Below are 25,415 nucleotides of genomic sequence, written 5' to 3'. Positions count from 1 at the left end.
TTTGGAAAAGTCTAAAATTCAGTCTTCATGCAAAAGAGTTTTTTTCTGCATTTTTTAGGTGTTCACCCACGTGCGCTTACAGACAGCAGGGTTATTGGATACTCATCTATATCCCCCTCAGCATTAGCTAACTCAGCAAACCCTGCAAATCCATCATGTCTTAAAAGGTAAAATTGTTCAGGCTTATGGAAAATTCTTCAATTTCACTCTTACTGCAAGCTGTTTCTTTTTAAGAATCACAGAAAAAGTCTCAATACTTTATTCAATGGTCAAGAGGTAAAAGGTTTATGATCTCAACATTTTAAGATATAAATTAAACAGTCGATTTTAAAACACAGATAGAAATAGTTTGTAAATCAAACCAATGTGGTTTTAAATGTGAGTCGAGTTCAAAGTTTAAGCGGTTCCTGTGTAAGGTTGGCCAGCTGAATCCACATTCCTACAAAGATTGTACTCGACAAGAGAAATTGACAGGAGAAATAAAAGTTATTGTTTTTTAAATAACAACCCCCCTTGTTATGTAAGGCATTTGAAGCTAAAACAAAAACATGTCATATAACCTGATCTTTATGAGTCATGAGGAAAACTTGCAACCAAGAAGGAACATTTATATTTGATCAAAACTTTGAGCTTCTGGTTTTTGTTTTGCCAAAATGGTTCCTGTGTGTTCCTGTGCCATTTTAAATTTTTTTCCTGTGTATATTCCTCCCTGTCAGAAACTAATTGCGCTTAAAAATATGGAAGCAGGGTAACAAGGATGCTATTTGCTCAATAATAAATAGTGCCTGGTTTATAACTGCCTATTATTTACAGTTGAATTACGCAGAGGAAGACCAACTTTCTGGATCATGTGCAGCCATTTGTGCAGCCCACATATGTTGGAGTGATCTTATCTGCAGATGGAGTCCTGACCTACCCTGACCGGGTCTGTCTATAAGCAGAGTATTTTCTTTACCCAATGTTCTCACGGGGTTGCTTCTAAGTATAAGGCAGTTTCTCCATAATTTCAACATCTTCCTTGTTTGAGCAATTTCAACAGTTTTCTTGTTTTAAGTACTCCCAAGACACTGGCCCACATGCGGGACTTTATACAAATGCAAGTTGTTGTTGTTGTGGGGGTAATGGGGTGGACGATGGGTCTAAAATGTTATATTTGCAAACCAAGAGGGATGAAATTCTTGTTTGTGTTTTGGCAGTTGACATTGAGGATTTCAGCCTCCCATGTAATTTTTCCCCATTATAATGGCACATCATCAAGTCATCATTATCAGAGTCACCCCTCAAACTGCTGACACTGATCAGTTGTCACTTTTATTAATTGCAGCCTACATTTGTGCTTCATAAATTAAAATTTGATTCTAAATTAAAATCAAGTGAACCTTCAAATCCCCAAAGTCCTCCTTTTTTGCTCCAGAGCCTTTTCTCAACCAGACAGCAGAGAAAAAACAAAGCTGGCCTTTTTCTCAGCCTTGGCTGACTTTCAGAATTTGAAAGCCGATGATTATTGTTTTTCTTCGCATCTCAAACTGCAAGGCACAAATTCAAAGATATCAGTTTTGCAATTATTACATTTTGGACCCTAATGTGATGTCGAAATGTGATCGGTTCAGGACAGTTACTATGGCTTATTTTGGGCTGAGGTCAATTCTAGTAGAGTCCTCTAGCTCAGAGGTTAGAGCACTCGCCTCGCAATCGAAAGACTGGGTAAAACATTGGACAAGTTTCCTTACTCTAAAGGTTTTTATTTATTTAACAGTAAGTAGGAACCCGGCTGTTAGTCGATTGCTTTTCCGGGGGTAATAATTCCTTAAAAAAAATTGGTCACTCAATCCACAACTGTTTGTGGGACACTGCTGTGTACAATTAGCTGCCGTGTTTTGCCCACAAAACATACAGTCAATCCATTTTGCAGTATATTTTGTGAAGATGTCTCGAAGATGTAATAAGGCACTGTATCAAATGCAAGGATTATTATTATTACTACAGTTCCTCAAGACCTTAGATAATGAAATTAAATAGCAATCAGTGGCACTGTCCACCAATATCTACCAATACCGAAATTGACAGAATGATTCACAAAAACAACTTAATTCTGAATCACAAGTCTAGGATTAGTTGGTATTGTGTTCTAGTGCAGTAGAAATAAGTAATACACTAGTTCTGGTTTCAAGGGTTAATTATTTGTGTTAGGGTAAGGGCAGGCTGGTTTATTAGAAATAGATGCTTCAAAGACCCAGTCATGATCAGCTGTGAACAGGGGTTAAATTATAATAATAATAATAATTCTGTACTGATTTGAAGGTACCTTATCTTCTGGTGTGGTCTTGCTCTTCATGTCTTTGCCTGGATTATACTTTTCCCGCACAAGTCTATGTTTGGAAGCAATCATCCAATTTGTTCTTTAACATCTGGGAACAGGGAAAGGAACAGTGGCAGATTCCCTCCTGACCCTAATTCAAAGTGTAGTTAAGTGTAGTTTGAAGCACTTTGAGAAATCTCGAAGATGTGTGTTAAAGCGCTATATCAAATACAAGGATTATTATTATGCTGCATGCTGGAAACTAGAAAGTTTATGGCCCATTTCTACAATACTATCATTTCTGATTTGCGGTGCAGCAGGATTAAGTTGATTTTAAAACCTCTAATTTCAGTGTTGGTGCATATTAAAAATACCATCTCACCACTTGATCACTGATTGACTTAATTTCCTTCAGACTTCAGCAGCCGTAGTGTGAGAACATATTGGCAAGCTATTTAAACACACTGGCGTGATAGCTGATTTAATCCAATGTCTCACAGGGACACTTCTCTTTAGATGGTGGCTGGAAGAAGGATCTCTGATTGCTGCCCTAAAGAACCTAACCCATGAGTCCAATTGTATTGCTTCATTAAGAAAGTCTTGTTGTGAATAATAATAATAATCCTTGCATTTGATATAGCGTCTTTTCACATCTTCTAGACATCTCAAAGCACTTCGCAGAATATACTGTAAAGTGAATTGACTGTATGTTTTGTGGGCAAAATGCGGCAGCCAATTGCACACAGCAGTGTCCCATAAACAGTCGTGGATTGAAATGACCTGTGTGTGACTTAGACACACACACACACACACATCCTTTTTGTTAGTACATGAGTTCCTTTGTTGTTAACATCAGTTTCACAATGTGCATGTGCAAGCTCACTCAGCACTCTTAAGGTCATGGCCGTTTGCATATTCTTGGATATCCTGTTATGTTTCATCTGTGAAACATCTGAAGGAAGCATTGACAAAGTCTTGCCTGTTTGCTATTCTTTTAAGAAGTGATCGATTCCCTGCTGGTTTTACACTCTCACCAGACACATCCGATTATTTTCTCTTTGAGTCTTCTCCGTCTACAAGTTGAGCTGAGATAGACTGAGCTGATGTAATTGCTCTCATCGTCTGCTCGATGCCGTTGGGTTTTGTCTAAGCAAAAGTGATTATTTAGGTCTCGGCATTTTGGATTGAGCATTGTATATTGTGTTAAGAGTTGACAATCACTCCACCTGTATTGTGCTGGCAGATCAGTCTCAGATCTGAATGATAATACAGCTATAATAGGTTTATTTTTAAAGTGTTCTCAATTCCTGTTCTCACTGTAAAAGGGAAGGCTCAGGGGAGATCCTATTTAAGTATTTAAGATGCTAAATGGTACAGTGAACTGAAGAGTAATAATATGTTTAACATGGTTTCAAATTCTATAACTAGGGACAATCATTCTCAGCAGAAGGTTTAGGTGAACAAAGTGGTTCAGATTAATTAGATTACTAGTTGATTTGTGGGCATTTCGACCACAAAATGTACAGTCAATTCACTTTACAGTATATTCTGTAAAGCGCTTTGAGACGTCTAGAAGTTGTGATAAGGCAGTATATCAAGTGCAAGGATTATTATCATTATTATCCTCAGGCCATGATTGCCCTTGCTTTGATGGCGAGGAGTAATTTGTTTTGAATTTTCGTCATTTCCGCAGGTATTTACCGCACAGAGAAGGACAAAGGTACCTTATACGAGCTTACTTTCAAAGGAGACAAAGCCCGTGAATTCAAACGCCTGGTTCTATTCCGTCCATTTGGTCCCATCATGAAGGTGACGAAGGAAAAAGTGGACACGTCCCATGTACTAATTAACATCATCGTGCCCCTGGCAAAGAGAGCTGATAAATTTCGACAATTTATGCATAACTTCAGGTACGATGGTTCTGTTTGATCGGCCTTTCCCTTAAATTAAATATAGATTTTGTAATGAATGTACATGATGAATAATACAATTAGTTCCTTCATCTTATCACCAGAACGCACAAACACATCCAATGTGTGCGCACTCACACACAAGAACCTGTGACAGGCGAGATCAGAGTAAGTGCTTAGGTGTCTGAGGTGAAAACCAGGTGGGGCCTTTGTTCAGAGTTTTCACGTACAATTTCAATCCCCATTCACAGAATAGAAGGATTTGCCATCCATCTTCGTAAGTGCTCCGATATTTCACAATTCTGCCTGATCGTAAAATAAATAAATAATAAATTGGTCACTCAAATGACTGTTTGCGGGACACCTCTGTGTGCAATTGGCTGTTGTGTTTCACCCACAAAATATACAGTCAATTCACTTTATACTGTGTTCTGTGAAGCGCTTTGAGATGTCTTGAAGATGTGATGAGGCGCTATATCAAATGCAAGAATTATTATTATTATTATCTTAGATTTTTGGTCATGGCTTAACTGATGCCAACACCCATCCAGACTCACACGAATAATGGCCATTTGGATGAGGTATAATAATAATAATAATGATAATTGGATTTGATATAGCGCCTTATCACGTTGTTGAGACATCCCAAAGCGCTTCACAGGTTACACTGTAAAGTGTAATGACTCTGTTTTGTGAGTGAAACATGACAGCCAATTGTGCACAGAAGTGTCCCACAAACAGTCTTCAAAAGACAATTCCAAATTATTTATTCTATTTTAATTATGGATTGAGTGACCAAATTATTTTTATTTTTGGAGGAGAATATTGGCGGGAGTCTGATGTCTGTGGAGCCATGCACCAAATAGAGGAAAAAAAGGATTCAAATGTCTTCTGGCAAGATTTCCCTTTTCTATGTTAAATGGAGAAAACTGTTTATAAAATTGAGCAATGCCACAACCTTCCGAGTAAAGATTATAAATTAAATTACAATTTAAATGAAATAAATGATATATCATGCCCTCAGGGCCAGAGGCATCTGGTGTTGGGCTGTACGTTATGACAGCTCTATTATTATTAACTGAAATTAGTTTCTGCTACTGTGGCACTGTGTTATTGAAACTATTCAAGCATAATTTCCTCCCCCACCATCACTCTCCACATTTAACAACCATTTTGGTTTAACAGTTAAAATCATGCAGAATTGTGGAAAAAATTCTTCAATGCAATCTTAATTTGAAAACCTTTTTTTAATTGGAAAGTTTCTTTTTAATATTATTAAAAAAGTCGGCTTCTCTTGAATTGAAGAATTGTATCCAATTCTGCACACAATCTTGAGTTTCCAAACAAAACAGCCTGCAAGCTAATGCTAAGTGGAATTTCAGGCCTCTCCTGTGTCAAAATTGAAGAGTGTGGAGTGATGGCCGGCTTTGCCATGTTGCCAGGAGATCTCAGACTGAGTTTGTGACAGAAGACTAAAACAACAACAATTTGCATTGATATGGTGCCTTTCACATGGATCACTGCTGTCCTGACAGAATGTCTGTCAGACATTAAGTCCTGGATGAGAGTTAACTTTCTTCTGTTGAACGACAACAAGACTGAAGCCCTTCTGATTGGCTCCCGTCAGCGTCTCCACACCTCAGATGCTGACAGCACCACCATCCATGGTTGCACACTCCACCTTGCTAAACCAGTCTGGAACCTTGGCATTTTGTTTGACCCTCAACTATCTTTTCTACCCCACATCCATGCGATGACCCGCTCTGCCTTCCCCACCTCCGCAACATCGCCCGAATCCAGGTGAGTACAGATAAGAGAGAAAGAGACCCACACACAGACCCATTATCTGCACTGTTTTCACACATGTCCTCTCTTGCACCAGGCTCCGCAAACCTATCACCCCCATTCTTGCCCGGCTTCACTGGCTCCCCATCCCTCAGAGAATCAAGAACAAAACCCTCGTTCTCACCTTCCAAGCCTTCCACGGTCTTGCTCCCCCCTAGCTCTCTGACTTCCTAATCCCATATTAGCCTGTCCGTTCCCTCCACTTGGCAGACTCTGGCCTGCTTCAGGTCCCCCATGCTTCTCGCCCCACCATTGGTAGTTGGGCATTCAGCATCTGCCCCCACACTCTGGAACTCTATCCTGCAATCCCTCCGCCTTACCTCTCTCTTGCTTCCTTTATATCCCGTCTAAAGACCTTTTTGACCATCCCTTTGGCTGCCCTCCCACCCCCACCCTCACTGTCCTCCACCCCTCCTGACCCCAACTCCCAGCTCAGGTCTAAAAACCCTTGACTGTCCAGCACCCTGGGAAGTCTTTCCGACGTGAAGTGCAATATACAAGTATAATTTGTTGTTGTTGATGTAAGTGAGACTGTAGTGTCTCAGAACACTTGAGGTACTTGGGTGAATATAAAAAGTATTGTCTGATCTGACTTGCCAATATTTTGGTTCTCAGAATGTTCCCAGAGTTTGTCAATTCTCTGGGTAAATTTAAAACGGGAACACGGGAATTCCAGGCAAGTTGAGCACTTCTCTTTCAATTATGCTGACAGATTTCTTTTTCTGGAAGTGGCTTCTGCTTCCTTTAAAAAAATCATCGCTGTTTATTCATAGAATCCAATGGGGAAGCTGGGGCTCCAGGGGACCGAGCTACAGGATTGTTCCAAGTGATTTACATGACTGACAGTGGTAGTGCAGTACAGTAGTTTGTCTTGGTAGGCAGCTGATACTGTATCATGAAATTAACTGTTTTCCCAACTCTGTAGCCATAAAGACCTGACCCTGAGGATCCTGTCGGAGGTGAGAGGGAATCCTGATTTCGGGTGAGGGGGTGGTGAGGAGAAGAATGACTGACTGGGGACCTGATTGTCTGTTGAGTTGGATCACTCTTTGTCACAGGAAATCACAGCAGATAATAATGTGGAATCCTGTAGCTCAGTGGTTAGAGCGCTCACCTTGGAAGTGAGAGGAGTTCAATTCCCAGGCACGAAGAAACTTTAGGCAAGTTTCCTTACTCCACATGCCTCTGTTTACCTAGCATTAACTAGGAACCCAGTTGTTGGTCGATCGTCGGATTGCTTTCCAGGGATAATAATCCCTTCAAAAATAATAATAATAATGTGGTCACTCAATCCATGACTGTGTGTGGGACACTGCTGTGCGCAATCGGCTACCCGGTTTCACCCACAAAATATGCAGTCCCTACACTTTACAGTATATTCTGTGAAGCGCTTTTAGACGTTTCGAAGACTTGATAAGGCACTGTATCAAATGAAAGGATTATTATAGTGAAAAGTCATGAAATTGGAATGAGTTAACCCTGCAAGTCTGTGAGAAAGTCCTGACTCAAGTGATGGCAAGCTGTTCCAGCCTGTGTGAACCCCCATTGGAACCATGTAAACATTTTGATGTAATGTGCTGTGAATCTGTTCCCATGGAGCACTATTCCTACAGGTGGACTTTGCAGGTCTGGAGGCCATTTAAGAACACCAACCCCAAATCTGCAAGCGGTAATAGTATTACCCCCATCCTTTGGCACTCCATCTTGCAGTCCCTCTACCTCGCCCCCTCCTTTGCCTCCTTCAAGACCTGTCTCAAGACCCTCCTCTTTGATCGTGCCTTTTGCCACCCTCGTTTCCCCTCCACCCTCCCCGATCCCAACTCCCAGCTCGGGTCTGAAATACTTGATTGTCCAGCACCTTGGGACGTCCTCCCGACGTGAAAGGCACTATTCAAATATAAATTTGTTGTTGGTGTTACCAATTAGCACTCAGCGCCCAGAGAAGCAGCGATAATAATCCTTACATTTGATATAGTGGCTCTCATGGCAGCTTTTCTGAAAGAGCTTCACAGACTAAGAAGGATGCACTTCTTCAATTGGATTGTATTTGCAGTTGATGCCTCAAAGACTTGCATATTAAAGATCTATGTTATCAGGGAAGGCTGCAGTCCTACCTAGCTTTTCTTCCCCGGCTTGCACTGTGTCGACGCATTTTCAGGCAGTGCATATGAACACAATGTGGATTAATTTTAATCCACAGCAGCAGATCTTTGTTGCGTTGACCTCAGGTGCTTGTCGATGGCCAATGAATAGGGGATGTTGATGATTTGGCAGCGGTCTCTGTCAATCAGCAACCCTGCCTTTCATTGAGTGGACACTGTGTCATTCGAAATTGACCCCTTTTGAGAACTTGGTGGAACTAGAATTGAACAGTTTTGCCCTTTGACATTGGCCCCCCATAACCAGCCTCAATGTACCCAGTACCTCGCAACCACTTTCACCCAAGAAGTTGGGATTTAACGCCACACAATACTCAGTTGAAGGAGCCTGACGGAGATATTCAGCATGCCTGGAACTATGTCAGGCCTTGTAATAGCTTTCATCTCTCCCACCCACACACAGTATATACAGTTTCACCCACAAATATACAGTCAATTCACTTTACAGTATATTCTATGAAGCGCTTTGAGACGTGAAAAGCACTATATCAAAGTGAGGATTATTATTATATGACACAAAATTACATTTGAAAAGCGCCTTTCACGTCGGTGGACGTCCCAAGGCGCTGAACAGTCAGGGATTTGGACCTAAGCAGTGGGGGTTGGGATCAGAGAGGGTGGAGAGCAGGGAGGATAAGGGTAGGAGGGTGACTGAAGGCGCGATCGAAGAGGAGGGTCTTGAGATGTGCCTTGAAGGAGGCAAGGGAGGGAGCGAGGTGGAGGGAATGTGAAATGGAGTTCCAAAGGATGGGGGCAGAGAGGCTGAAGGCTTAACCACCGCTGGAACACACCCACAATATACACACACACACACAATTTGCTCACATATAATTTACACATACATGCACACATAATATATAGACCCACAACGCAGACACACATGATATACTAACACACACACACATCTCTGGGCAGACGCAAATCTCCATATGGAATACTGATACATCCATATGCACACGTGCATACACTCAGCCATTGATGTCTCTCCTCATAGTTTCTACCTCACGTAGGTACCTCGCCCTCTTTTCTAATGTCTCTCCTCTTGTCACTTTCCTGTTGGCTCTTCAATGCTTCTTCTTACGTTCTTCACCTCTGAGGTTCCCCCACTAGCCTTGACCTAGTGCTGCTGCCTTTTGCTCTTGGGGTGAGAAGTTTTATTATTGATATTATAACACCATGTTTCTCAGTCTGAGCACACAAAGCAGTGACAAATGGCCAACCGTCCTAATTCATCCTCATTTATTGCCTGTATAAATGCACATGTTACGAATACTGTTGGTGAATCATTCTCAACAGAAGCACATGTTTTTTCAATTCTTCCTCCCTTGTGCTCAACTTTGACCCCACTTCACATCATCTCTATGCCTGCAGACATGTTTTCATTATTTTTCTTGAATTTGTCAGCTTCTGGCATCGCAAATAAAACAGATTAATATCAATGTGTGCATTGACATTGAATCCAGTACAACGGGTGTAAATAAAGGCTAATTGGTACTTGGTTACCGACGGATTACCAACCATACACCAGTGAAAGGAAAGAGAATTCAAAGACAAATTGACAAAAGAAAGTAAAAAGGGAACAAACACCATGAAGAGGTGGGGCTGACTCATTTCCTCAACTGCTCCAAATCCTTTTAAGTTTCTTACAATGTAATTTAGAGACATTCTACATTAATATATAGCCTTTCACGTTGGGAGAACAGACATGATCCAAAGCTCTGATCCAAAGACAGGATATATATCAGCATGAAGCTGGCTGGTGTGATTCTGTCAACCAGCACTCAATTATACCAAGTTCCCTGAATCCTTTTCATTGCAGGGACTCAGCAAAAGGAATGCTTTACCTCTGTGAGGTATTAGAACCTAAGAGCATAAGAAATGCTAGATGAAAAAAAGACCAAGGTCCATCTAGTTTGCCTTCCATCTTCCTGGTGGTCACATCCACATATGCCCCGAACTGCCTGTGTACTGTATCCCATCGTGTTATTTCTTAAAAGAAAACTATCCAATTCAGTTCTAACACTGAAGCTCTACCTGAAGAGAAACTCACGTTCTCTAAACAAACTGACCGAGCTCACGTTGTATCTGTTTGATGTATCTGAAAGATGAGAAAAGTATGCAATAGTATCTTTTTTGCCGTTTTTAATTTAGTCTTTTTTTTACAATTTTTCATCCCAGCTTTGAGTTACCTGCACATAGGGTGTGACTGATACAGGCATCTTGGTCTACTGAAGACTTTGTTCAGAGTAATTGTATTCGGGGTGTTTCACCCTCTATATGCTCCCCTGTGGTGACATCATCCACAGACATGGGGTTAACTTCCACATGTATGCGGATGACACCCAACTCTACCTTTCCTCCTCTACCCTCAACTCCACGACCACCGATGTCCTGACAGCTGCCTGTCCGACATCGAGTCCTGGACGAGAGACAACTTTCTTCAGCTCAACGTGCGCAAAACTGAGGCCCTCCTGATTGGCTCACGTCAGCGCCTCCGCACCTCAGGTGCTGACAGCATCAGCATCCAAGGCTGCACTCTCCACCTCTCAAAGCCGGTCAGGAACCTCGGCGTTCTGCTCGACCCTGAGCTGTCCTTTCTCCCTCATATCCGCGCCACAACTGGCACCGCCTTCCATCACCTCTGAAACATCGCCAGACTACGGCACTACCTCACCCCTCACGCTGCTGAAACTCTGGTCCACGTCTTTATCACCTCAAGGCTGGACTATGGGAACTCTCTCCTCGCCGGCCTTCCCGGCACTTCCCTCCACAAGCTGCAGGTCGTTCAGAACTCTGCAGCTCGTGTACTGTCCCGCACCAGACACCGCGACCACATCACTCCCACCCTCGCTCGCCTCCACTGGCTCCCCATCCCCCAGAGGATCGAATTCAAGATCCTCATCCTCGCCTACAAGGCCATTCACGGCCTCGCTCCCTCCTACCTCTCCAACCTACTACCCCCCTACCTACCTGTCCGTACCCTCCATTCCTCTGGCTCCGGTCTGCTCCACATCCCCCGCCCCAACCGCCCTACCATCGGTGGCCGGGCCTTCAGCCTCTGAGCCCCGAGGCTCTGGAACTCTATCCCCCAGTGCCTTCGCCGCCTCCTCCCTTTCCTCCTTCAAGGCTGGTCTCAAGACCTTTCTCTTTGACCGTGCCTTCAGCTCCCCTCTCGACTCTCTACCCCCTCCTCGCTCCCTCCCTTCCCTCCCCTCACCCTGACCATTTACCCCCTCCTCGCTCCCTCCCTTCCCTCCCCTAACCCTGACCATTTACCCCCTCCTCGCTCCCTCCCTTCCCTCCCCTCACCCTGACCATTTCCCCCCTGCTCGGGTCCTGACCAAACTGTCCAGCGCTTTGGGACGTCCTCCCAACGTGAAAGGCGCTCTATAAATGGAATCTTGTTGTTGTTGTTGTTGTTTCCAAAAAAAAAGGTTTTGTAGCGTTGAAGTATGCAGCACACTGGACCTATAAGTGTCATGGATGGTATCAGTTTTCATTTTTTTATTGGAAAGTCAAATCTGTTTCAGATACAAATTGGCTCTAGATTAGAATCCAGCGGTTGTGCTGTGTGTGTATTTAAAATAGATTTGCATGGTGATGAGTAATGAGTGTTACATATCCATTATTTTGATGACCTTTAGACTGTAAATATTATTTGGCTTAGAAGCCAATCCTCAGAAGTCACACTTGCCACAAAAGCAGTGCCTCACAAAAGATGTGGTTCCAAACAATGGGAGATTTCTTTTCCTGGTCTCTGAAGTATCTTTCAGTGAATCAGATACTCCCTGAACAGGGGTTGAATAATTCCACATTATACATGGAAATGTGCACAAAGCATGTGTGTGCATGCAATGAATTCTAACAAACACACTGCACTTAACACATTGTAACATGATTCCATGTGTGTGTGCGTGTGTCTTGGCTAACAATCTCCCAGATAAAATTGGTGATTCAAGTGGCTGTTTGTGGGACATAGCTGTGTGCAAATTGGCTGCTGTGTGCGCCGTAGTCCTGCACTCTTTCCTTTGAAGCACTTTGAGCAATTCTCCCGACGTGAAAACTGCTATATCAAATGCAAGGATTATTTATTATTTAACGTAGATACAGGCTGTATGTACATTTAATACATTCCTCATGGGCAATTGCAAAGGAGAAACTCACTGAATGTAGTTCATTTATGGATAGGGTTATGCTGGACTGTGCAACTGCTTCAAATAAAATAGAAGCACAGACGGATAATACACACGTGTTCTTAATAAGTTGCACGTGTGTTTCTGTAGTCTTGGGATTTTCTAATGTTTGAAAGTTGGTGACTGTGTTCAGACTGCGTTATACTGTACATACATTCTACTCTCACTGTAAGCCTCGGGTTTAATAGGCTGTTAGACTTTACATTCCAATATAAATGTGTTAAGGGCGAAACCTTAGGCTAGTTCCCTTACTCCACACATCTCTGTTTATCTAGCAGTAAGTAGGAACCCAGTTGTTAGTCGATTGGCGGATCACTAATAATCCCCACCCCCACCCCACGCCGGAAAAAACAAAACAGTTTGATCATTCAATCCATAAGTGTTTGTGGGACACTGCTGTGCGCAATAGGCTGCCGCGTTTCTGCCACAAAATACAGTCACTTTACAATATATTCTGTGAAGTTCTTTGAGAAATCTCAACGACGTGATAAGGCACTATATCACATGGAAGGATTATTATTATTATGATGTATGGATGGCTTGAATACTCTTCTCGAATATAGGAAACATTTGTTTGTTTTAAGTCTGTTGGATTCCTCTCAAGGTTTAATGGCAATCTCAAAATGTCTATCAGAACTTCACAAATCTCCAGGAAAAGGAGAACATAAATCCAAGTACATAAAGAGTAATTGTAATCGGGATGTTTCTAATAAAAAAAGATTTTGTGGCATTGAATTATACCAGAACTACAAGTGTCTTGGTATCAGTATTTAATGTTTTCATTTTTTTCAATGGAAAGTTAAATCTGTTTAAGATCCAAATTGGCTCTAGATTAGAATCCAGCGGTTTTGCTGTGTGTGTATTTAAAATAGATTTGCACAGTGATGAGTAATGAGTGCACATATCCATTATCTTGATGGCCAGTAAATATTATTGTTGGCTGCTGTAATTGGGGAAGTCAAGATCATGGCAATCAACTAGAGACATTTTGGGAAAAAATATCTTTCCTCTCACTTCTCTAATATTGATCGTAGCTAAACAAAGCCCCCAAATGAATTTAGTACGTCAGTGTGGGAGTGCAGTCTGTCTGGATCAGGGAAGATTTATGTTGCACATCATGAATCCACAGCTGCCTCCACATGATTTGAAGGTATTGTGGATATGCCTTGCAGGAGGGGAAACCCAGTCCTGTAGACTGCTCGGTATGTTATTTGTACTCATGCATTGTTGTCTGCCCCTTACTCTTACATTGCACCCAATCTACCCAATGTTCCTTTGAGGTACTGAAGCATCATGAAATGCTGCCTCAAGACTCTCCTCTTCGACCACTTCTTCGGTCACCCTCCTACCCATACCCTCCCTACCCTCCACCCCTCCTGATGCCAACCCCCTGCTCAGGTCTAAATCCCTGATTGTCTTGTCCCTTGGGACACCCTCCCGATGTGAAAGGCCCTATACAAATGTAATTTGTTTGAAGTGTTGGTCTGGCCTTCAGAGTGATGGCAGGATGGCATCCCGGATTTTTACAAATGAGACTAAATGGGTAGTTCTTCCAAAGAGCCGGCACAGGCATGATGGGCCAAATGGCCTCTGTCTGCGCTGTAATGTTCTATGATTCTATGATTCCAAATACAACTCTCTATTTTACAAGGAATCGATCATTCTTTTTTAGGATTCTATCAAAAGAGGGCGTGAGAGCGAAGAGATAATTAAAAGTTGTTGCCTTATAAAGGTTGACACAGTATTAGGGGTACGTTTATAGATTGACAGCAATACCGGGTCTTTGCCTTATGTAGTGTTTTATGAGAGTTGTCATTCCAAGCCCTGTTGGTGTGTCTCCCCACCTCCTTGTGGAATTCTAATCACAGCAGCTTGCGTGTACTTGGAGGGTGGGTGAGGGTATTCTCAAAGGGACTGCAAATAATGGATCCGGCCAGTATGGAATCGACCCTGCTTACCCCCACTCCACTACCCATTGCCTTCGCTCAGCTGGCTCCGGCCTCCTATTTGTCCCTTGTGCCTTCAGCCAATACACCCCCAAACTCTGGAACTCTCTCCCTCAATCCCTTTGCCTTGCCCCCTCCTTCCCCACTTTCAAATCCCACCTGAAGACCTTTCTTTTTGCTCATACTTACGGTCACCTCCCTCCTCACTCTCCCCTTGGCTCGTTGTCAGACCCGCCACTGAAACATTCCGGGATGCCATCCTGCGTGAAGGGCGCTGCGTAAATGCAGTTGTTGTTGTTGACCCTCTGAAACTCCACTCCGATGCCAACTTCACAGAAGTTGAAACCCAAATTGCCTTCCAAATGTGGTCCAGAAAGTCGTTCGTATCACATCTGGAGTTCCCGATTCCTAAATACTTTTGCCAGTCTCAAAAAATCAAGTCTCCCTCCTCTCGGGTACCTCCTGTGTTCAAGGGATTCATCAAGTTTATGCTCCTTATTTATTCAATTAACTCCAGGTTTCCTGTTGAGGGTTTCAGCTAATCAAATATATTTGTTTTTTATAAAAGGGTCAAAGAGCTCAAAAGGCATGACCTGTGCATCCATCAGCTGCAGAATGGTCTGATAGATAGGAAGAGAAATCTAGAGGGGTACACAAAGTTCCATCTCTCTGTTTGCTCAGCCCTCTTTGGTTAGGGCAGGCCTGTTTCACAAACTCTGACCATGCCATTCATCAATGTAGATGTAAACAACAACACTACATTTGTATAGCGCCTTTCACATTGGGAGTATGTCCCAAGACGCTGGACAATCGTTGTTTCGGACCCAAGCTGGGGGTCGGGATATAGGAAGATGGAGGGCCGGGGGGGGAAGGAGGGTGACCGAAGGCACGCTCGAAGAGGAGGGTCTTGAGATGGGTCTTGAAGGAGGGAAGGGAGGGACCGAGGCGGAGGAACTGCAGTATGGAGTTCCATTGGGTGGGGGCAGAGTGGCTGAAGGCCTGCCCGCCAAGGGTGGGGTGGGTGAGGTGGGGGAAGTGAAGCAGGCCGGAGCCCGCTGAGCCGAGGGAGCGGGCAGGCTGGTAAGGGGTTAGGAGGTTGCAGAGGTTGGGGGGAGTAAGGCCATGGAGGTCTTTGAATGTGAGGACCAGTATCTTGAACTATATCCTCTGTGTGATGAGAAGCCAGTAGGGTCGGGTGAAGATGGGTGTCATAGGGTCGCGGAATTCTTTTAAAATTTGTGGGTTTGGTAATGGCAGCTGGGTCTTACCTATATTCTCCAATGAACGTAAGTTCTCTTTTACCTGTCTTGCAGGGAGGTGTGCATTCGGCAGGATGGCAGAGTTCACCTCACGGTTGTTTACTTTGGGAAGGAGCAGATGAATGAAGTGAAAAGTGTCCTGGAAAATATTTCAAGGTGAGTGTTCCCCTGCTGGTACATTGAGGACAGACAGACAATAACGTTTGGCTCAGACAATCCCCAGAATAGGGATGTATGTGTGTTACACCACCACCATCTTGTGCTCCTATAGCCGCCCTCGCCCAGGGTAGCTTCTAAGAGCACTTGGCATGATGCTGAGGAGTGGGGGGGTAACTTTAGGCATGGTCAAAGAGGAAGCTCTTCAGGCACGACCTGAATATGGGGAAAGAGAGGGCACGACAGAGGGATAAGGGAAGAGTCTTCCAGAGTGGCTGAAAGCGCGACCACCAATGGTGGAACGCAGGGCACGTATATCTTATTGAATACTTTACAGTCTTGAAAGTTACTCTGTGATATTCAGGTTTGGTGAATTTTAAGAGATCTCTAATATTCTGATGTGATTTTACTGGCATTTCTTAATTAGTACTTAATTAACACCCACAATTATCATTAGGTGGTAATACCCAATATTTTTGAAGCGAGCATTTATTATTCAGCGCCTTGACGTGAAAGGCGCTATATAAATGTAATGTTATTGTTGTTATTTAATGTTATTTAATTTCTAGCAATTGAGACAACTGCTAATCTTTTTGTTAACAGTTAATTTTCTGGAATATGTGGACTCCTGTAGCTTAGTGATTAGAGCACTTGCCTCACAAGCAAGAGGATCCAGGTTCGATTCCTGGGCAGGGCGAAACGTTGGGCAAGTTTCCTTATTTCACACTCCTCTGTTTAGTAGCAGTAAGTAGGAACCCAGTTATAAGACGATTGGCTGGATTGCTTTTCCGGGGTTAAATCCCTTAATAAAATAATAATAATAATTTAGTTATTCAATCCATGCCTGTTTGTGCGACACTGCTGTGCGCAATTAGCTGTCGTGTTTTGCCCACAAAACTTAAAGTCAATTCATAGTATATTCTGTGAAGCGCTTTGAGACATCTCAAAGACATGATAAAGCACTACATCAAATGCAAGGATTATTTTTATTATTATTATTATTATTACTGTATCAGGGGCAAGAGACCACACTGAGCTCTCTAAGTCGCAGCAGGTCAGTAATTACCACTGGACTCAAGAATTCACCCTTGGAGCTGCACCGTGTTCCAGGGTTGACTGACGTAGAGCAACGTTTAACTCAATTAAGAGCTAATGAAGCCTCAAGCAACGGTGGAATGTCAGGTTGTAAATGAGCCGGGTTCCCAGGGATCATTATGGTGAAAGGCGGCACTCTGACAGGATTGCCCGATAGCTGTTAGATTAACTGGGGTAGCAGCACCCGACTGGGGTAACAGCAATCAGCAAACTGGAGGGCGTGAATGTCAGCAGGAATACACTGACTTTGATCCCCGTGCTGCTGATGTGCAGCTCAGATGAGGGTTTGGAACCTGGGCCTGGACTGGTGGGCAGGGAGAGTGTTGTTGGGCAACCACCTGTTCTATGTGAATGATATCAGTCCCTGTGCGGCACCAGGCTCCGGAGACACAGAGGATGCACGGACACAGACAGACAGACAGACAGACAGACAGACAGACAGACAGGCAGGCAGGCAGGCAGGCAGGCAGACGGACGGACGGGTGGCTGACTGGTCTGTTTCCTCATCCAGATGTTTCCGGTGTCAATTACAGTGCCCACGTCAGATACAGGGAAGTGCTTCCACCTCCTCCCACCCATGACCAACAGGAACTGAGCGAGACTCAGGAACTCCAGCCCCTGCATCATCCAACCTGAGTCATAGCCAGAGCTTTTCCTTTAACATTGGCATTTACCACCACAAAGTGTGTGTGTGTGTTTAAAAAGAAAACAGCTGTGAATTCTCATTGAAATACTGCAACGACTGGGTTCAGGCAGAACGGTATAACTCGCTTGTTTGATCTGTGCAGGCAGTAACTATGTTACACTAAGCCATTCTTTTAATGAAAGGAAGAAAACAGTTAAGGGGGAAGGAGGAAGGGCTTGTTTGTAGGAAGAAGATGTTACTGCTCTTTACCTTCGAGGGGTCCACTCTTCGATTGCAAACGGCACTCACCTTGTGCACCACTCGACTATTACTACTACAGTAACAACTTGTATTTACACAGCGCCCCTCATGCAGGGTAGCGTCCCAGAGAGCACAACACCGACCTGGGGAGAGGGGGAGGTGGCCATAGGCACGGTCGAAGAGGTAGGTGGGGAAGGAGAAACACTATTGCAAAGTGTATAATAATAATAATCCTTGATTTGATATAGCACCTTATCACGTCTTCAAGACGTCCCAAAACGCTTCACGGAATATACTGTAAAGTGAATTGACTGTATATTTTGTGGCCCAATTGGTAGGAATCTTGACCTCTGGGTACTTTGAGCTGACAGTTGAGGCTGGTGCTACGGGAGAGCTGCACTGTTGGCGGTTCTGACACTCGGATGAGACTTTGAACCAAGATCCCAGTCTGCTTCTCGTTCAAGGGCACTATATCAAAGCAAGTTGTTGCTATTGAGCACAAAACCTCAGCTATGCTCATCAAGCGGGTGTTAATATGTGGCAGTGGGCGCTCTCTGCTGTTCCTGGCATAGAACTGCATTGTTAAGGGCAGAATAAGAGTCAACCGATAAAAATAATAATAATCCTTGCATTTGATACAGCACCTTATCACATCTTCAAAAAGTCTTAAAGCGCTTCGCAGAATATACTGTAAAGTGTAGTGACTGTGTATTTTAATGTTGACGTGTAAAAAAAACTGATCTGTTTTTATCTTCCCTCTTTCCTCCTCCCCTTCCACCACACCCCTCCCACCCCACCCTTCCTTTCCATTTAAAACAGAGAAGTGAACTACAAAAACTACACCTTTATCCTGCTGGAGGAAGATTTCTCCCGGGGCAAAGGCCTTGACGTGGGTGCTCGAGCATGGAAAGGCAACAATGTGCTGCTATTTTTCTGCGATGTGGACATATACTTCACAGCAGAGTTCCTCAACACGTGCAGGCTGAACGCCCATCCAGGTATTTGCGCTATGTGGGCGCGTTTTTTTAAAAAAAGGAAAACACTATAAATTTCTCTGGGGCACTGCGTTTTTTAAAAAACAAATACAATTCTTTATCAGTATAAAAAATATCTTCCTCTTGCCTCATGAAAACCACAATCATGACAGAAAAAAACCCAACCGTTTCCAAACCATTACAATCCACAACGGACTTGTCCCCTTGTGTTAGGGCCCCATTTCCTCGTACTCCCCTTGAGTGGAGGTAAAGGCATTCCAGGTGTAATACTAACCATTACAGTGTTTACAGGTTCAAATGCCGCTCTGTGCTTGATTACTCAATCTTACCGTGGATAGCTAATGGGGTGTGACCACTTGTCTCAGCTTTCTTGTGTTGGAGGGAGGGGGGAATTCCTAGCTGTCGAAAAGGAGGGTCTTGAGTCGTGCCTTGAAGGAGACAAGGGAGGGAACAAGGTGAAGGGAATGTGCAATGGAGTTCCAAAGGGTGAGGGCAGAGAGATTGAAGGCCTGATCGCTGATGGTGGGGTGGGTAGGGCAGGGGACGTGGAGCAGGCCGGAGTCTGCAGAACGAAGGGAATGGATAGGTTGATAGGGGGTTAGCAGGTCAGAGAGGTAGAAGGGGGCAAAGCCGTTGAGTGCCTTGAAAGTGAGGATGAGGATTTTGAATTCTATCCTCTGAGGGATGGGGAGCCAGTGGAGCTGGGCAAGGGTGGGAGTGATGGGGTCACGAGCCTGGTGCAGGAGAGGACCGAGCTGCAGAGTTCTGGGTGGTCTGCAGCTTGTGGAGGGAAGAGTTGGGGAGGTCGACAAGGAGGGAGTTTCTGTAGTCAAACCTTGAGGTGACGAATGTGTGTATGAGGGTTTCGGCAGCCTGAGGAGTGAAGCAGTGGCCGAGTCGGGCAATGTCGTGGAGGTGGGGTAAGACAGAGTGGGTCATGGCACCGGTGTAGGGGAGAAAGGACAGTTGAGGATCGAACAAGATGCCCAGGTTCCTGACTGGCTTGGTGAGGTGGAGTGTGCGACTGTGGATGCTGATGCTGCCAGTGCCTGGGGTGCTGAGGCGCTTGCTCGAGCCAATCAGTAGGGCCTCAGTCTTGCTGACATTCAGCTATAGAAAGTTGGCTCTCATCCAGGACTTGATGTCTGACAGACAGTCTGTCAGGATGTCAGTTGTCCTGGAATCGAGGTTGGAGGCAGAAAGATAGAGTTGGATGTCATCCGCATCTGTGTGGAAGTTGACCCTGTGTCTGCGGATGATGTCACCAAGAGGGAGCATGTACAGGTTGAAGAGGAGGAGTCAGAGGACAGAGCCCTGAGGAACACCACACAAAACTGTGTGGGGGCTTGAAGAGAAATCATTGGTGGAGACACATTGGAGCCGGTGTGAGAGATAAGACCTGAACCATTCAAGGACAGAATCTTGAAGGTTGAGGTAAGAGTAGAGGTGGTGGAGGAGGATAGAGTGGTCTACAGTGTCAAAGGCAGCAGAGAGGTCGAGGAGACAGAGGGAGCCCTGGTCACTGATGGCCAAATGTTGTTTGTCACCTTGACCAGAGTAGTTTCCGTGTTGAGAGCAGCACGGAAAACTGATTGGAGGGGCTTGTGAAGGGAGTGGTAGGAGAGGAAGGAGTGAAGCTGGGAAGCAATGACTCTTTCAAGGATCTTGGGAAGAAAAGGGAGGTTGGAGATGGGCCGGTAGTTAGAAAGAAAGGATGGGTCCAGGGAAGGTTTCTTTCAGGATTGAGGTAATTTTAGCTGTTATTAGGGGGATGGGAATGGTGCCAGATGGAGCACCTTATCATATTGTCGAGACGTCTCAAAGCGTTTCACAGGATATACTATAAAGTGTAGCGACTCTGTGTTTTGTGGGTGAAACGCAGCAGCCCATTGCGCATAGCAGTGTCCCACAAACAGTCATATTATTATACGACTTCGCAAGTCTGCTTGTAATTTATACTTCTTGTAAGTCATATTAAATGTTCTACAACTCATACTTGTTCTATAAATCATATAACATGTCCATCTGACACACACACATTTTAGATATATATTTCACCCACAAAACATACAGTCACTTTACAGTATATTCTTTGAGAGGACTCGAAGATGTGATAAGGCGATACATCAAATGCAAGGATTATTATCATATATATATAGTATAAACATATTTATAAATATGAACAGTGGTGAAGACAGGCTCAGACTTGGCTGCAGTGCACCCCCACTTCCCCACCGCCCTCTCTCAAATGTTTGTTTGTTGCAGGTGCTTGTCAGAAATCCAGACTTCATGTACAAAGCACCAGCTCCACTGCCACACTAACCGGCCTGTGGAATTCCAAACTGATGGTTGTCCTGCGAAAGTCCCTGCAAGCCACAGGACATGCTGTTCTGGAAAATGAAATAGAGCAATAAAGTTAATCGACTGCTTATTGGATCAGCTCTCAGTGCTGCTTTCCTTAGAAATGACAGTGGAAATTGGGAAGATTTTTTTTCCATTGAATTGCAAAATGGCATTGCCATTATTCACAATAAGTGTCTGCTTTCATTTACAGTGCTGAGCAATCGTGAGTCTGAGGCACTGAAGTTATCAACAAATGCTATTTGTGGCAGACTTTAGTCACATCCTGGTCTTATCTGTGCCTGTGTCAGGAAATTCCAAAGTTGGTTAATATCCTAAGACTAGTCAAAGTACACTAAACACCAAATAGAGGTGGACGGCTTTGAGTATGGATTTTATTTTAAAACTGAATTCAATCGAATCCACTAAAACAACAGAATGCCTAGGTACATATGAGCAGAGTGACTGGGTGCATTGCCCCTGATGCAGTGCCCTGTTGTTTCAAGAGCCTGTGTTCAAAGCCAGCTTCTGATGAGATAAAGTTCCGAGTGAGCACTGTCCCACCGCACAAATAATAATGATAATAATCCTTACATTTAATATAGCGCCTTATCACATCTCCTAGTCGTCTCGAAGTGCTTCACAGAACATACTGTAAAGTGAATTGACTGTATATTTTGTGGGCAAAACGTGGCAGCCAATTACGCACAGAAGTGTCCCACAAACAGTTGTGGATTGAAGTGACCAATTTATTATTGTTTATTTTGAAGGAATTATCACCCCCAGAAAACCGATCCACCAATCAACTAACAACCGGGTTCCTACTTACTGCTAGGTAAACAGAGGCGTGTGGAGTAAGGAAACTTGCCCAACGTTTTGCCCTGCCGGGAATCGAACACAGGTCTCTCGCTTGAGAGATGAGTGCTCAGACCACTGAGCTACAGAACTCTTTTCCTAATTCAGTACAGCTAGGGGCTTGGAGTAAAAACTGCTAGAAATACACAAAGGGCAACCAGCATCTGAACGAGAGAAATTGAGGCGTGGCTCGTGAAATAGGTTCAGAAAGAAGGGTTCGCCTGCCTTTCTCTTTCAGATACTGATCAACAGCCACCATGTGTGTCACAGGCATTTCCTATTCTATTTCAGATTTCCAGCATTTGTAGTTTTTCTCTTTTTTCTCTTGTGGAGCGATATGATTCTGATCTGAGGAAACTCTGAGCTAAACCCACCTGCTCCACATCCCCCTGCCCAGCCCGCCCCACCATCAGGGGTCGGACCTTCAGCCTCTCTGCCCCCTCCCTTTGGAACTCCATTGCACATTCTCTTCGCCTTGCTCCCTCCCTTGTCTCCTTCAATGCACGACTCAAGGCCCGTCTTTTGAACACGCCTTCAGCCACCCTCCTACCCTTACCCTCCCTACCCTCCAACCTCCTTGATCCCGATCTCCTGCTCGGATTTAATCCTTGACTCTCCAGTGCCTTGGGATATCCTCCTGATGTGAAAGGCGCTTTACACATATAATTTTGTATTGTATTGTATCACCTTATGGCACAGAGGAGACACAATTCAATAACTCTGGTGGGGGGGGGGGGAATTGATTCAATTCATAATTAAATAGAGGAACGGCTGTGGTTTCAGGTATGTGGTATGAGATGGACAGAGCCAAAGCTGGATGATGGATTGAGGGGGAGAGAGGTGGGTGGGTGAGAAGAGAGGCTTTTCTTGTTCCTATGTTCCTGGGTACTTGTCTTAGAAAAATCAAACCTGTTCAAAGAGGTATCTGGAAACTCAAAACACTGTTGAAAAGATCCCCCAGGAAATAAAATGAGAGTAGCCTAGACATTCTCATTCTGGGTTTGCAGTCTGGCTTCCCTGTTTTCTAGGATAGATAAACAATAATAATAATAATTCTTGCTTTTGATATAGGGCCTTATCACGTTTTCGGGACGTCCAAAGCGCTTCACAGAATATACTGCAAAGTGAATTGACTGTATATTTTGTTGGTGAAACGCGGCAGCCAATTGCACACAGCAGTGTCCCACTAACAGTCGTGGATTGAGTGACCAATTTTATTTTGGGGGTGGGGTGTGGGGGAATTTTTTCCAAGGAATTATTGCCCCCATACAAGCAATCCGCCAATCGACTAACAACCGGGTTCCTACTTACCACTCCACGAATGCTCAAGCTTTTAAACCCCTAAAGGATTTATGTATTATTGAGGGACAAAGATAATGACATGATAATATAACATAATAATGATTTGTATCATCTGTCCATACTACAAATCATCATGATCTTATGGTCGATGTTCTAGTCTTGGTCTACTTTTAAACTTTGAAGTTTAAAACTGGACAAACCAACATTTCACTTTCATTTATTTATTAAAAATTGGATTCCTCTTATTAATTTGGGTCCTTTTGGGCCTGTGTTGCTGATGTTTCACAATCGGTTTAAACTGAAATGTATTCTCATTTATTCCAGGGAAAAAGGTTTTCTATCCTGTTCTCTTCAGCCAATATAATCCGGCCATTATATATGGTCACCATGATTCGATTCCCTCTATCGAGCAGCAACTGGTAAGTTCTCATCATCATCCTGGATCAAATGACTATTTGGAGGGTAGGAACAATGATTTTTGAGGTGATTTGCATTGGCTTGAAATTGTAGTGACAGATTGGTTCGGGCCAATGGAAAATAACTGAAGATTATGATAGTAATAATCCTTGCATTTGATATGGCTCCTTATCATGGTCTCAAAGCAATTCATAGGATTTTCCCCATGAAGTGCAGTGACTATGTATTTGTAAGTGAACGAGGCAGCCAATTTGCGCCGATCAATTTTGTGAACGTCCACATATTTGGGGATTGATGGCCAAGACACTGGGATAAACTACCTTCTCTTTCCAAATAGTCCAATGGGTTCTTCAACATCCTCCTGAACAGGTAGACACGGCTTCATTTTAATATCTCATCCAGTGGCCAGTACCTCAAACGATGCATCAATTCCAGTATTGCATTGGAGTGTCAGCCTGGACTAAGTTCAAAATCCTGACATGGGGCTTGAACCGCAACCTTTTGAATATGAGAGTGCTGCATCATAGTGGAGTCCTGTAACTCAATGGCTAGAGCACTCACCTTGCAAGCGAGAGACCGGGGTCGATTCCCAGCAGGGCAAAATGTTGGGCAAGTTTTCTTATTCCATGCCTCTGTTTACCTTGCAGTAAGTAGGAACCCGTTGTTAGTCAATTGGCGAATCGCTTTTCTGGGGTTAATAATTCCTTAAACAAAATAAAAATTGGTCACTTTAATCCAGGACTGTTTGTGGGACGCTGCTGTATGCAATTGGCTGCTGCGTTTTGCCCACAGAATATCCAGTCAATTCACTTTACAGTATATTCTGTGAAGCGCTTTGAGACGTCTCGAAGACGTGTTAAGGCACTCTATCAAATGCAAGGATTATTATTATCATAGATCCAATTGGGCCAATCTCTGCTGTGTTCTTTTGCATCTAAAGCATGAATTCTGGGTTCCTGATGAAGCAAACTGGTCAGCAGAGCTAGGATCAGTAGCTCCAATGGTGAATAATTTTGTTAAAGAGCAGAATGGTGATGTCTAGTGACAGAAGCTACCTTCAACTTTGATTCCTTTTCACGTTCGAAGAGACTTTGTTTGATTGGTTACTTGCTCAAGGTGATGGTAAATTGCATTGAGTACAGAAGACAGCTGCAGTTTTTCCTGCAGTAAATCTGAACTGTTTCGTTTGTTACAGGTAATTAAAAAAGATTCAGGGTTCTGGAGGGATTTTGGCTTTGGAATGACTTGCCAATATCGATCCGATTTCGTCAATATAGGTAAGTGCAACTGGGCGCCACGTTTCTCGCACAAAATATACAGTCAAAGCACTTTACAGTCATTCTTGTTAAGTGCTTTGAAACATCTCAATAATGTGATAAGGCTTCCAGCAATGTTTTTACACCTGCGGTTCTGAACTCTTTAAGCTTCCCTGCCTATTCCTCATACTCACTGAACCTGGTCTCAACTTTGGCATCAGGTTCCATCCTCAGTTCTCCTTCCTGGCCCACAACCAGTCCCTGAACCAAAGCTTCTTTCTTCCACCTCCCCCCCATTACCTGCCATCAACCGATGGTGAAACTTTCATTCATGCTTTCATCACCCGCCTCAATTTTTCCAATACACTCCTTACCGGTCTCCTCAGCTCAGGGTTAACAATGCCCCAATGATACAAAACTCTGTTGCCCATGTCGTCACCAGTCCCAGGTTCCGCACTCCTCTCATCCCAGTTCTTGCCAGGCTTCATTGTCTCCCTGTTGC

General features: G+C 43.9%; 1 protein-coding gene across 1 annotated transcript in view; it reads left to right on the top strand.

The window, feature by feature from the left end:
• The window catches only part of LOC103186731 (chondroitin sulfate N-acetylgalactosaminyltransferase 1), a 47,083-nt gene that overhangs the window by 20,243 nt on the left and 1,425 nt on the right, over positions 1-25,415 (top strand). Inside the window, exons 2-6 of the mRNA XM_007905937.2 lie at positions 3,993-4,209; positions 15,666-15,767; positions 18,568-18,746; positions 23,565-23,659; positions 24,853-24,934. Coding sequence (XP_007904128.1) covers positions 3,993-4,209; positions 15,666-15,767; positions 18,568-18,746; positions 23,565-23,659; positions 24,853-24,934 — 675 coding nt within the window. The remainder of the gene's footprint in view (positions 1-3,992; positions 4,210-15,665; positions 15,768-18,567; positions 18,747-23,564; positions 23,660-24,852; positions 24,935-25,415) is intronic.

This window comes from Callorhinchus milii, unplaced genomic scaffold (assembly GCF_018977255.1).
Source record: "Callorhinchus milii isolate IMCB2004 unplaced genomic scaffold, IMCB_Cmil_1.0 Scaffold1, whole genome shotgun sequence".
NCBI lineage: Eukaryota > Metazoa > Chordata > Chondrichthyes > Chimaeriformes > Callorhinchidae > Callorhinchus > Callorhinchus milii.
The sequence above is the reverse complement of the archived record's forward strand: the minus strand, read 5'-3'. Positions and strand labels throughout refer to the sequence as shown.